The following is a 14,228-nucleotide window of genomic DNA, read 5'->3' on the forward strand; positions in this document are numbered from 1 at the left end:
TGGATCTCAGGTAATAATGAGCTCACGTTTAAAAAGGGGAAACATACAGTGTACAAGCAGTTTATATACATGCAGGATGCCTCCCTGGTAGCAGCAGTTTGGGCTTTATGTTCATATAGACAATAGAGATTTGTCAACCAGCAGAGATTCTGTTGAACATTTGCAGGTTTTAATTCACTAAGTTGGTCAAAGACAAACATTCACAGTTTTGATTTTTATTGGATTGGAAGAGTGGCGGTTTTTCAGTTGGATACTTTCAAAATCTATCCGTCTCTTGCTAGTTTCTACAATATTGTATAAAACAGTTTTAAGTAAAGATAAACAAAATAAGTAGTTTCCTTTTTGTACAAAAAAAAACAATATTTTGGGTAGACATACATTATTAACAATGAACAAAAAGTAAACAACTAAATTAAAAAGATTAGCAAGTCCCATTTCTGTGTCGTCTCCTACATTTCTCCTCCTGTTTCCTCCCCTTTCACTCTCTCCCTCTTTCTCTGCCTACATGAAGCTGACTGTGGAAATTTTGTCATCATTCATATGGATGAACTGCTGATTTCATTGCTGTCCATTCTGCAACAACACACAGAGGCCAAAAGCTTGTCTATGGTCCCCCTCCTCATGAAGACATACAGGACTAAGTCTGCAAGAGGACTCAACTTAATTAACATGAAAGACAGGTAGAAGAGGGTATCGTTCGTGTGGTCTACCAGGATCATAATGATGGTGGGCAGGTACAGCAGTGTGTAAATAAGCAGTACCAGCAACAAAACTCCCACAATTCGTCGTTTTTCATCAGAGGGGACCGAGATGGAAGCAGACAGGGCTCTGAAGGTCCCAACCAGGAAGAATATTAACAGTGGGAAGGGAAGGAGGATGATGATGATGAAGACTTGGTTGGATTCCACATAAGTCTCAAGAAATATACTAATGAAAAAGACAAGAGGAAGGGCCCAAACCAGGACACAGACCGCCACAGAGGTCTTGATGGTTCGTCTGAAGCGGTACCACAGTGGGTGGACGATGACCAAATACCTGTAATACAAGATGGACACAAAGTCTTTGAGGAGCTTTAGAGTTATAAACTAATATAATGTTCATACACATAAGGAGCTCCAAACATACTGGATAGACAGATAGATACCTTTCCAGGGCGACGCAGACCATGAACCCAACACTGGCAATCAGACCGGAGTAGTAAATAAAAGAGAAGATTTTACGTACATTCCCATCCTTAATGTTTGCCACCTCAAAGATCATGTAGCAGAGCTGAAGGAGGTCAGAAATTAGAAGGTTGATGACGTAGATCGGAGCAACATGATCCCTTCTCACCTGCAGGAAAACATTGGTAAAAGTAAACAAGCAGTTGTAAACATGTTATGAAGTCCCCCTCCAGCTGCAGTCAGAGCCATTTATGCATTTTTCATCAAACTCTCCTTTGTGCTGTCAGAAATCTCAGATGTGACACACTGGCCAATCACCGCAGTAACAAGACTAAGGGCCAGATGTCCTGCAGCTTCTGCAACAGGACAGCACAACCAGCAGATGCAAGACACAATCTTGTTGTAGACTCTGTGGCTGTATGAACAGAGTCAGATATTCCATTTCAAAGTTGGATACAAAAATGTATACAGCTATGTAAGTTTCTGGTGAAACTTTGAAAACAAGCAGGAGTGCTACCGATGTGAAAGTAGACTCCTTCTGACCCACTTGTTACTCTGCGTTTGACCAGCATAATATGGTGCTTCCTGCAGAAGATCCATGGGGGAAAATGTGTCAGTAGTCAAATAATAACCTACTTAACAGGACAATTTTCAGTACGTGTATTGTATAAATGCATTCATTGAGAACTGTCCCCTATTAAATAATAATATAGAAAGAGTCCTCACCAGAAAAACACCTTTATAAGTAATTTGTTCAGCACTTTATTACGACCCATATCTACATTTGTTTGTAGCTGCAACCTTTTAGTGGCCGTACAATATTAGTAAAGAAGAAGGTGAAGAATGACGTATTTTATTGTCACATACATGTAGCAAAATTCATGCTCTGCATTTAACCCATCCCTGAAGGGAGCAGTGGGCAGCCACTGTACAGCGCCCGGTGACAAACTCCAGGTGCCATGCCAGGTCAAACGTCACTGACTGGAGAACCTACATAACATGTTTTTGATGGTGGGGGAAACCGGAGCACCTAGAGAAAATTCACACAGACAGGGAGAGAACATGCTCCACACAGAAAGGCCGGGACAACCTTCTTGCTGTGAGTGCTAACCCCTGCACCACCGTGCCGCCCAAAGGTGACAAAGTCGGGTGACGTATTATAAATAGCCACAAAGTCCGTATAACATTTACATGACTCTTCTATCCAAAAACGACTTACAATATAGAAAGAGAGAGAGAGAGAGAGAGAGAGAGAGAGAGAGAGAGAGAGAGAGAGAGAGAGAGAGAGAGAGAGAAAGATGGGGTGTATGGTTTTCTAAGAAACCAGACGATGACTACTGTTACTTCTTCATATGTATTCAATGTAGTAAAGTAAAGTCAATTTTATTTATAAAGTGCTGAACAAAGTTACACAATAATAAAAACACACTCAAAAAAACAGATAAATAGTAAAATCGAAGAGAAATCCATGTCTAATACTAGTATTTTGTCACTCTATGCATGCCGCACACCTCCGTGAAGCTAGGAGGCTCAGCTAGAACGTAAAACCAACCATTTACATCCATACCAAACACACATCAAACACCAAGAGTTAAATTAGCTTTTATCACAACATAAGCTCTGTAATTACTGTACATGGCTGCAGTTATTGCCATCCAGATATCTCTCATCTCATCCTACACCCAGCTCTGATCAGTTGTGTATCCCTGAGCTCGCCAGATTCCAATATTTTATATCTGCGGTACTGGAGTCTGCAGTTTCAGGACCCCCGCAATCATGGGACCACAGTTCTAGGACCGTAGTTCTTTTGCGACAGCGCCATCTAGTGGATTGGTGGTCGTAACGTCTGCTAGCAAGTCGGCCCGTGAGGCCTATGTGCGCAGCTGTAAGCTTAACCGGTCAATAACTTTGGGCACACATCCTCTGATGGTTAGGGTAAGGGTAATTGGCTTCGGGGGGCTGTCAAGAATAACATAGCTACATAGCTGGCGGTCAGCTATATACTACTCCCAGAATCCGCAAGAGAGAAGAAGTGTTGCTTTGGAACAGGCGGGCTTTATCATCTAATGACAGACCCGTAGTAGCTACACAGACATCCAATATATCAAACAATTTTTCTGCTCAATACAAAGAGAAAGTACTGTTCTCCACTTCTGGGACTATAAACATGGGTGTGTTTTTGGTCATAGGAATGTTGATGAATAGTCACTGTTTTTATCAATATTTCAATGTTTTAGAAGCTCTGTGTTATTTGGAACGTGGTTGTGTGGACAGGAATATTGTTTTGAAGAAAACTCACAAGTGAACATAAATATGGCCAAAACATGGACATGGTATATATGGCCTGGTATATTTTTGAAGAATTGTATAATAACTGTTGTATAACAGTTTCTTTTCATCGCATTTACAGTTACAGTTGTATTCCAGGAGTATTAGAAGATAATCAGTTGAATATTAATCTACAGGATGATGGTTTTGCTATTAAAATATGGATTTTCTACCAGGCGAGAATGAAAATATCATATTTTCCTTTATTGCATCTCCATTTATTCTATAATAGCAAAATAAATAGGTTTATTTAGAGCTTCTGACCCATCAAAGGAGACCATAATTATGCATCTAGGCCGAATGATTGAGGAGTTATTCCTGATTCATTTTGGGTTGGTTATTTTAGGCATTTTGTCTGTTTCAAGAGGCTAATAGAGATGGTAGCCACAGGAGCTGTTTGGCTTTTTGGATGTGGTACAGCATAGAGATTCTTTCTTCTAGCTCTACGATCTTAAGGGCTAGGCGGGCGCAGGTGAGCCATCTGGAGAGGTGAGCGCAGCGATGAATTGTAGAGGGGTGGCTGGGGAACAGAAAGAACAACTGGGCCAGTACAGGGCTAAAAACTGCACAAAGGTTTTATGAACAGTTGAGGTAGTATCTGGAGACAGGGAAGGCCTAGGATTTCAACCCAGAACACGCATGTTGGTATGGAATTAGCAATGGTGATTCACAGACAAGGCATCAAGCAGCAAAAGAGCGAAACATACCGGCACCGTTCCAGCAAGTGAGTTTAAAGACTTCGTAAAGACTTTCTAAGATGCTAACAAGCTGCAGTGGTCAGAGTCAACTTGTAGTGCATCCTTCTGCAGTTTGGTTAAAAAAACGCAACAGTTCATTATGTAAGGTCTTTATACACCACTGAAAACATAGTTAAGTATATTTTATTGCAATTCTGTCAATTGATCTTCCTAAATATTCCACACTGGACCTTTAACCCAAACCATGACGTTTTCCTAAACCTAACCAAACTGTAATCGTTTCACACCCTTAACCACATGTTTAATGTCATGTGGCTTAGGTCACCTGACTCACAGTATCTCACAAAATTTATTATACCCCTCACATTTTTTTAAATATTTGATTATATTTTTTCATGTGACAACACTGAAGAAATGAGACTTTGCTACAAATTAAAGTAGTGAGTGCATAGCTTGTATAACAGTGTAAATTTGCTGTCCCCTCAGAATAACACATCACCATTAATGAGCCATTAATGTCTAAATAAAAGTGAGTACACCCTAAGTAGTCCAGTCGCCTGTGGTACTGGAAAAAGCTCATTTGTGTGTTTTTGGGAGGCATGGATAAACTATTTTGTTGTTTAGGTTGGAGGACTTGTTTGTATTTTAATGTCCTACTGTTACCTTCATTATGAACTGACCCCATAAATAATTGCACAAATATTAAATATATATTTCACTATGCATATTTGCGTAACACACCAAATTCATTGATATTGATTCAATTGCAAATATTTTCTTATTGATATGATTACATACTCTTTCTGATGACAAAAAGTGCTAAAATCGTAAAAACATTAAAACATGGAATTCAGGGAAAAATAAAACGGAATTTGGCAAAAATAAAAATGGATTTCATAGGGCCTTATGAAATCAGAGATGTTATTTTAAGTCTCTGTCTTTCTGTCTCTCTCTCTCTTTCTCTCCTGATTGCTGTGTGTTGTGTATTATTATATAAATTCAAATCTTTTTTTTAATGTACTGTGCTAATAATTGTGCTCAAGATTATCATCATCTATACAACCACGATATAGATCATAAATGAAGAAATCATATTCATAGTCATTATGTACATACCATAGAATAAAGAGCATAGATGGCCACGAGGGTCAAAGGAAGTCCGACACTAATGATTAAGCATGTCACCACAAACATGATGGATTTAGCTTTTTCATCGTAGTAGGAGGTGCTGTTGTCAACATTGTAGTCAAAGGTGATGTTGCTGTAATCAGAGCTTTGGTCCTGTGAGGTGCTGTTAATGTAGAAATCTTCCATTCTTCAGAGTGAAACCTGTTGAGAGATCAGGTTATTTAAAGTGAGAAGGTTTTTTAATGTCTAACATTGTTCAGTGACAGTTCTAAAGCTGTGAGGTGCAAGGTCTTGTCTCGGTCTCAGACATTGAAGACTTGGGATTTTATTTCAAGACCAGTCAAGACCATAACTTTGTGAACATCAATACATTTCTTTTGCATTGTCTGATTTGTTTGTTAACATCCTAACTTTGATTGGATGTAAAACGTATTGCTTCAAATGCAACCAATAACCCTAATTAAAAATGTGTTTTTCCCCATTAACGACTTTCACCCCACAAACGCGATGGTAAGCATGGAAAAGGAGTGTTGAATAAAGATGCATACGTTGATTTCAGCTCTTAGTGTTTATATGTGGGTGTTTTAATGGGAGTGTAGATATTTCAGATCAATTTGTCGTTCCACATTTTATTGTGTGTCATGTAATGTGGTCTTGGTCTCCCTCGGTCTTGGTCTCGACTTGGTCTCAGCCCCTAAAAGCCTTGGTCTTGTCTCGGTCTCGATAAACTCTGTCTTGACTTGGTCTCGGTTTGGGCAGTCTTGACTACAACACTTCCTACAGTCATATCAAATAAAACACTGCTGTCTTTTCTATGCATCCGGACGACTGTTTGCCGTTCTTATCACCTCTGCAAAAGTTTAAAAAGTGAAATTTACCTTTGAAAGCTGCGAGACCACACCTGAATGAGTTCAATGTCTGATGTGCTGTCCTCTCCATCCAAACAGTCTACGGTAAATATGGTAAGTGATAACGTGCAGTAATCTGCATTTTCTCTTTTAAGGAAGTGAAACAGGAAAAGATATGCATTAGGTCCTTCCTGTTGGCCAGAGTTTTGAAATAATATCTGATAAACATTATTAGTGTGAAAGCTGCTATTTTCTCCTGCACAGTTTGTCCTAGAAATTTCTAAATGTACATCCTGTTCAGGAGATGGGTGCTATTACATTTATTGCTGACATCTGTAATGGTTGATTATATATTAATATTTGTTATGCATTTTAAAATGAATGGGTTTCAATGGGAGCAGAAGCTCAACTTTCTTCCAACCTACTCAACTTTAAGAGCTAAATTCTCTGGCATATGTGCAGCTACAGACTCCATTTTTGCAAGTTGCAGAAAAGATGTTAATCTTTCCAGAGTTTGGAGGAGAGGCAGCCTCCACAGCTGGACAGGAAGCTGTGACATTAAAGGTACAGCTTGTGACTGTTTCATGCTATTTCATTTCAGCTTCATGGATGTGATACAGCGTAGAGATTATTTCTTCTGGCTCTACAATCATGGGCCATTACAGGGCTAAAAAATGCACAAAGGTTTTATGAACAGCTGAGGTAGTATCTGGAGACAGGGAGGGCCTAGGCCTCCATCCTGGAGCATGCAGCGTTGGAATGGTTTTAGCAAAGTTTTTTGGTGTTTGCTAAAAAAAAATGTTTAGTTTAGGAGCTATGTTCTTCCAAAGTAGTATGATCGATCCCAGCATCCGTTGGACTTTTTTTTTCTCCCTTGTTTAACAAATTGATTACAAGGACACTTTTGCACATGCTCAGAGTAACGCATGTGCTGCCGTGTGTGCGCGTCCCAGCGTTTGAGCCACATTCATAAACCTATGGAACGCTTATTTTCATTTCCCCGAGGAAATTCAGGGGAATCCAATCACAATTTTACTGACTGCTTTTTCAGAGGTGTGTCAAGCAAGCCAGTGACTCTTCAGAACTTTTCAAAGTAAAAGCTCTCAATAAACTCGACAAAGCATTGCTGCAAAAAATGTGTGCTTTTATTTTGTAGGCGCATTAACTTAAGAGGGAGTGATTAAGTGAGATCTGTTTCAGCACCTGCCGCTATCAATTTATTTTATTTTTTATTTTTCTGCTAACAAAGCAATGTGGCCACCGGCCAGATATTATTGCTGGCGGCCCACCTTGTTACTGATTTGAGCATGTGCAGCTTTATGTATTTTATTCAACAGCAGTGGACTGGACCTCAAATAAAATATATTTACAAGCTAAACACTGGTGTGCCAGGAATGTTTGGTCATTGAGCGCCCTCTGTTTATGCTTTGGAGGCATTTCAGGCAGGTCAACAACCAACAGGACGTCGGCCATTTTGGATTTAATTGTCATATTTGGCGATTTACACACTACTTACTTTAATGAACTCCTCCTAGAGTATTAGTCCAAGCGACTTAAAATTTTTGCTGTGTAGTCTTATCCCATTGATGATTACACGTTGTACTTTGTGAGTTATGGTCGACCGGGGGGCCCGTGGCGTGGAGTGGAATATCGAAGTTGTTATAACTTAAGTGTACATGCACACACATGTTCCAAATTTGATGATAACATATCCCACCTTGAACACATCTGTATGCCAACATTCACCCAAGTCATTGCGCCATGCGTAACGCAAACCAGTTGGACCATTCAGATAATAAGGAGATGGTCATTTTGACTTGAATCTTATTTTTACCCCCACTTCGGTATCTGTTATATCCAAACTTTGAACACTGTTAACAAATTTCATGAATCATCCCTGTAATGCTGACTAAAAGCAGAAGAGCAGAAATGCACTAATTCATAGACATGAAGTAAACCCAATTGGGTAAGTGTGCTGGTGTGCATGTACTGAAGAATTAAATTAAAATTTGACAAATTTAATAATAATCGTGATAAAGCCCCTAAGTTCTAAAAAAAATTCCAGCAATATTGTCGTTCACATTCATGATAATAAAGTAATTTTGAATTTGAGAGGAACAAAGAAATGAACATGTGATATAAACGCAGCAGTTTGGCAGTTCTGGATGCAGAATGGGCCACATCTGCTCCGGATTCTGCTGACAGAGAGAAATAAACATGAGCACATCGCTCTCAAACACTGCCAGGTTGTTCACCAGCCAAGAGCTGTGAAACAACAGCACGGCTCTGTCGGTAAATAAAAAGGAAAAGTTACGTTGCGTTCCCAGGTGGACCCGGATCAGCTGTAAACACACCACAGGGCTAACGTTAACGCTGCTATGTGGCTGTGTTTTAATGTTTTAATGACCGGGTCTGTTTGTTTTGGAGAGGAGACGACCTCTGAGGTCATTCGGCTCCCAGTAGAACCCTATCAGGGCTCTGAAATGGAGCGGACCCAGAACAACTCTCATCAGCTGTTAGCTGTAAACACTAGCAGGACTAAAGTTACGGTACGGCTGTGTTAAAACTATAGCACAACATCACTGCGCTGTAATAACGTTATGTTTTATCAAATGTCACATTATTAACAAAATATCTATTTAATGTCAGTCCAGTGACCTGACAACTGGCTTGCCTCATTCTCCGGCGCCGGCGGAGCTCATGCAGCTACCGTGTGATGAGAAAACATAAGAGTCCAAGACTTTTCACGCATAATTCACTGAGTTGGTCAAAGACAAACATTCACAGTTTTGTCTAGAAACAGATTTTTATTGGATTTCAATAAAATGTACAATTTTGATATAAACTGACATGTAATGTGGTGTGATGTGGTATAAAAATAGCATGCCTACCGGTAAAACAACAGTGTTGGCCAAACTAGTTTTAAATAAAGATAAACAAACAATATGTAGTTCACTAGCAAGGACCACACCACAACAATGGTGATTTAGAGAAACATGCAAATATGGAATGCAGGGATTATGGTGGACGGATTAATGCAGAGAGAAGGCAAGGGTGATGGTGGAAGAAGGATGTCGTCTGATAGGCTGGTCTGAGATGGTGGACAGAAGACCAGGCAGAGAGACTCAGTGTGGGGGTTTCGTCTCGGAAGTGTTTTTGCCTGAGATTTCAGACGGTACCTAGATGAGACATGAGAGAGCTGTGCCCTGATTGAATAGGAAGGGATGAGTGGGGGACGCAAGAGGGGATGAAGGGATGAGGGAATGCGGGGATGGGGGATGATGGGATGAGGGATGAAGGGATGAGAGGAGCAGGGATGGGGGATAGAGGGAACAGAGGATGAGTGGATGTGTATAGGGATGAATGGATGAAGGGAAAGGAATGGTGGGCCGAGCGATCTGAAACAAGTGTACTGTTAAGCGTGTGCTGTTGAGTGTGGATCGTTGTCTGTCTTGTGTCGAGCGATCCGAAACAAGCGGGGCAGGCTGAGCGGAGCTGTATATGTAGCCTTGACAGGTGATTGGAGGTGTGGTTGAGGCGTGGACCCGCTCCCAAACCTAAATTAACAAATTAAATTCATTTGTGTTTTCTATTTGTACAAAAAATAACAATACTTTTTAATAAATACATTTTTGGGTAGAGAAACATTTGTTACAACGAAAAAAGTAAACAACTACATTAAAATCTTCATGAGTGACCAAAAAAGATCAAGGTCCTATATCTGTCTAGTCTCTATCTACACTTTCTATTCACCTACATTTCTTCTCCCCCCCTTTCTCTCTCTCCCTCTTTCTCTGCCTACATGAAGCTGACTGTGGAAATGTTGTCATCATTCATACTGATGAAATGCTGATTTCATTGCTGTCCATTCTGCAGCAACACACAGAGGCCAAAAACTTGTCAATGGCTCCTTTCCTCATGAAGACATACAGGACTAAGTCTGCAAGTGGACTCAGTTTAGCAAACGTAAATGACAGGATGTTGAGTGTTTCGTTAAAGCGTGATCCTAGAAACCAAATGATGTTGGGCAGGAACAGCACCGTGTAAATAAGCAGCACCAGAACCAAAATTCCAACTATTCGTCGTTTTTCATTGGAGGGCAGCGCAATGGAAGCAGTGAGGGCTCTGAAGGTCCCAACTAAGAAGAAGATTAACAGTGGAAAGGGAAGTAGGAGGAAGACTGCCAACATTATGTCTGTGACCACATACTTATCCCAGAAATTGTAAGGGATAACACAGATAAGAGGAAGGATCCAGACCACGACACAGACCGCCACAGAGGTCTTGATGGTTCGTCTGTAGCGGTACCACAGCGGGTGGGCGATGACCAAATACCTGTAATACAAGATGGACACAAAGTCTCTGAGGAGCTTCAGAGTTATAAACTAATATAATGTTCAGACACAGAAGGAGCTCCACACATACTGGATAGACAGACAGATACCTTTCCAGGGCGATGCAGACCATGAAGCCAACACTGGCCATCATGCCGAAGTGATAGACAAATTCATAAAAGATTTCATATATCTTCGAATCCCAACGTTCTGCCACCTCAACGATCATGTAGCAAAGCTGAAGCAGGTCAGAAATGAGAAGGTTGATGAGGTAGATCGGAGCAACATGATCACTTCTCACCTGCAGGAAAACATTGGCAAAAGCAAACAAGCTGTTGTAAAAATGTTGTGAAGTCCACCTCCTCCAAAATCTGTCATCTTATGCTGCAGTCAGAGCCATTAACTCTCCTTTGACTGTTAGAAACAGTGCTTGAAGTGGGCCGGCACCTTATTTTTTGCGCACTGGCACTCACAAGCTGCCGGTCCTTTCCTTGGCCCTCTCCATATCAGGTGACGTAGGAGGGATTTACTGAGGTCACACAATTTTTCAATTTTCAAATGGTTTTCTCGTAAAGTTTTGAATTTAGAACATAAGGTGAGAAATTGGGAGCAGAGTCCCTCCCCTCTGGTAGCCAGCTCTGTCTGTGGGGACCCTTTTTCATGACCGGTCTGTGTTCACGCAGTCTGTATGAAGCAAACTTATTTCTTAGTTTAGGACATTTTTATTATTTTTTCTTGTTGATAATTTGGTTTGGTCTGCTTGAGTTGGCGTTTCTGGCTGAAGGTACAGCTATGTGATGGTATGTCTGGGGATTACTTGACTTAAGTGATTATTAAATGTAATTGATCTTTTATGTATTTTTAGTAAGAGGGGGTATCGGCCGAGTTCTGGTGTTTTTCTCTTCACCTGCAGGATGTTCTTACAGAGCTTGGTGTGATTTTATGATTGTTTTGTCCCATCTTAATAGAATAGAATAGAATACAATCTTCATTGTCATTGTACATGTAACACAAAACTGGATGCAGTCTAATCAGTGCAACATCAGTAAAGTGCAAACAGGTATATAAATTAAAAAAATCCCCTTAAATTAGCTATAAAAATATATAAAAAGGAAAGTAAAGTAAAGACACATCTCACACACACGACAGTCCACTTCACACTTCATTCCTTAATATTGCATTATTCAAGCAGTGTTTAGTACTGTTATCTATTTGTTTGTGTTTTAAAGGTTCAGTTTGTAAGACTTAGTGGCATCTAGCAGTGAGATTGCGAATTGCAACCAACTGTCCAGTCCACCACTGCCCCCTTCATTTCAAAGAGCATAGGACAGCTACAGTGGCTGACATAGGCCAAAAGGTGTTTCTTCTGGGACAGCAGAGTGTAGCCAGTCAAGAAATAAGGTTTCTTTAGGTAGATATGTTGAGAAATTATATTTACGAGTGTTGCGTTTTTCAAAGAATGTTCCGTTCATTTGTACTAATCTTGTATATGACTCAAGAGGAACGAGTAGTCTGAAAGAGTAATTTGTTCATTTTCACGCATCCGTGAAAAGTCTTGGACTCTTATGTTCACTCGTTAAACACACAGTAGCTGCATGAGCTCCGTCATTACAGCAAACTGAATTGATAGTTCATGACGCTCAACTGTGGGTCTCTGGGTTTGAGTCGTGACAGCTCGGCTGCTGTGGAGCAGGATGGATCACATGGGTCCTCCTCAGAGTCTTCTGACTTACTGCCAGCGCCGGAGAATGAATGAGGCAAGCCAGTTGTCAGGTAACAGTCACTGGACTGACATTATCTATTTTGTTAATAATGTGACATTTAATAAAACATAACGTTATTATAGCGCAGTGATTTTGTGCTATAGTTTTAACACAGCCGTACCGTAACTTTAGTCCTGCTAGTGTTTACAGCTAACAGCTGATGAGAGTTGTTCTGGGGCCGCTCCACTTCCCTGGCAGAGTTCTAGCCGAATTACCTCCGAGGTCGTCTCCTCTCTAAAACAAACAGACCCGGTCATTAAAACTTTAAAACACAGCCACATAGTAGCGTTAATTTTAGCCCTGTTGTTCCACAGCTCCTGACTGGTGAACAACCTTTCAGAGCTGGATGAGCTCATGTTTGTTTGTTTGTTCAATACATTTCCAGCAAATCTGATGTTGACATATAGATGTTACTCACGGAGAGGGATGTTAGGCTATGAATGATCACTTTAGAGATATAATGATAGTAGTTATAATTATATATACATATATATGGCTGGCCTGGTTGTATACTCAGGAAAGATTGTGAAAATGGACGGATTTAGCCGGAGTAGTGGCAATTGCATTTTGACAACATATTTCTGTGGTTTTTACGCGGTTTGAATTTGGTTGTGGCCCCGTGGGGCTTTATCGAACTATGAAAGATCAAGAGGTGAATTTCTGCATTATACTTTGTCAATTAAAGCAACCCAGCCAGCCCTCCGTGTTTGAGAACTGCGCTGTTTTTTACACCACTGAAAACATAGTTATGGATATTATATTGCATTTCTATCAATAGATCCTCATAAATATTACACACTGGTCCTTTTATTGTCCTGAAACATCTGTCAGCAGTTCAAACAGAGAGTGTCCGGGGTGTGATAAATCTTTTAGTATGTTCTGAGCTTTTTTGAGACAGGGGGGATTGTAAGGAATCTGCCAGGGAGCTGAGAGAGCAGGTTGGCCCAGAAGATTACTGGCTGCACTTTCAACCTGTTCTCACTTCTAACTCGTCACACGTGTGAGAATGTCAGAGACCCTCTACACACATTCCCTGCTGATGAACACGGGCTGAAAATCTGTTTTATTCCTCATGTTTATCACACATCTCTTAATGCAAACACTCATCAGTGTTGTATCCTGGAGTCATTGTGTTTCGGGTCTTGCAACAGACACCCTCATCCAGGCAACCCAACGGATGCTGATCAGACCTCGGCCTGTGTCCGAGTTTTAGAGAGATTTTAATGGAAATGTAGATTTTAATGTTTCTTCAAATTGCATAGAAAGCTCTCCTTGCTTTCGCCCTCAGATCTTTCACAGCCACGTTGAGGGTTCATGTGTATGTAATGTTAAAGCTAAAGTATGTGAAGTGTTTTGTATGTTTTAATTTAGTGGTGTCTAAATAAAAATTGTGTATTGAACTGATTTCTGGATTGTTTCTGAAAGATCATTAGATTAGTCTTTGATGTGTTTACTGTCAGTGCCCAGGTCTGAAACTCACTCTCTCTCCCTTCTGATTGTTGTGACTTGTGTATTATTACATCACCTCACCTTTTTTTAACGATAAACAAGTTGCATCCTAATGTATTAATAATTAATTAATTAAGATTATCATCATTCTTAACAGACACATAACAGTAAATAAATAAATCATAATCAGAATTTACATACCATATAAAAAAGTGCATAGATGGCCATGAGGGTCAAAGGAAGACCGAAAGCAATGATCATGCATGTCACCACATACTGGGTATCGATGATGTTGCTGTAATTATAGCTTTTGTTCTGTGAGGTGCTGTTAGCGTAGAAATCTTCCATTCTTCAGAGTGAAACCTGTCGTTCGAGAGATCAGGTTATTAAAAGGGAGCAGGTTTTTAATATCTACCTAACATTCAGTTCAGTGCCATCACTAAAGCTGTGAGGTGTAAGTTCACACAAATACAGTTCACCCATAGTTTACACACAGTCATATCAAATAAAACACTGC

At 40.3% G+C, this 14,228-nt stretch overlaps 1 protein-coding gene across 1 annotated transcript; it reads right to left on the reverse strand.

Moving 5' to 3' along the window:
- Positions 1–536: 536 nt before the first annotated feature.
- Positions 537–13,997, reverse strand: LOC123980672 (G-protein coupled receptor 4-like). The gene is made up of 4 exons (XM_046065192.1): positions 13,913–13,997; positions 5,306–5,518; positions 1,145–1,332; positions 537–1,035 (listed from the first exon to the last, which is right to left on the reverse strand). The coding sequence occupies exons 2-4, from the start codon at positions 5,501–5,503 to the stop codon at positions 537–539; spliced, it is 885 nt and encodes a 294-aa protein (XP_045921148.1). The 5' UTR covers positions 5,504–5,518; positions 13,913–13,997.
- Between the last annotated feature and the right edge of the window lie 231 nt (positions 13,998–14,228).

The sequence above is a fragment of the Micropterus dolomieu genome, linkage group LG12 (genome assembly GCF_021292245.1).
Source record: "Micropterus dolomieu isolate WLL.071019.BEF.003 ecotype Adirondacks linkage group LG12, ASM2129224v1, whole genome shotgun sequence".
In the NCBI taxonomy this organism is placed as follows: domain Eukaryota; kingdom Metazoa; phylum Chordata; class Actinopteri; order Centrarchiformes; family Centrarchidae; genus Micropterus; species Micropterus dolomieu.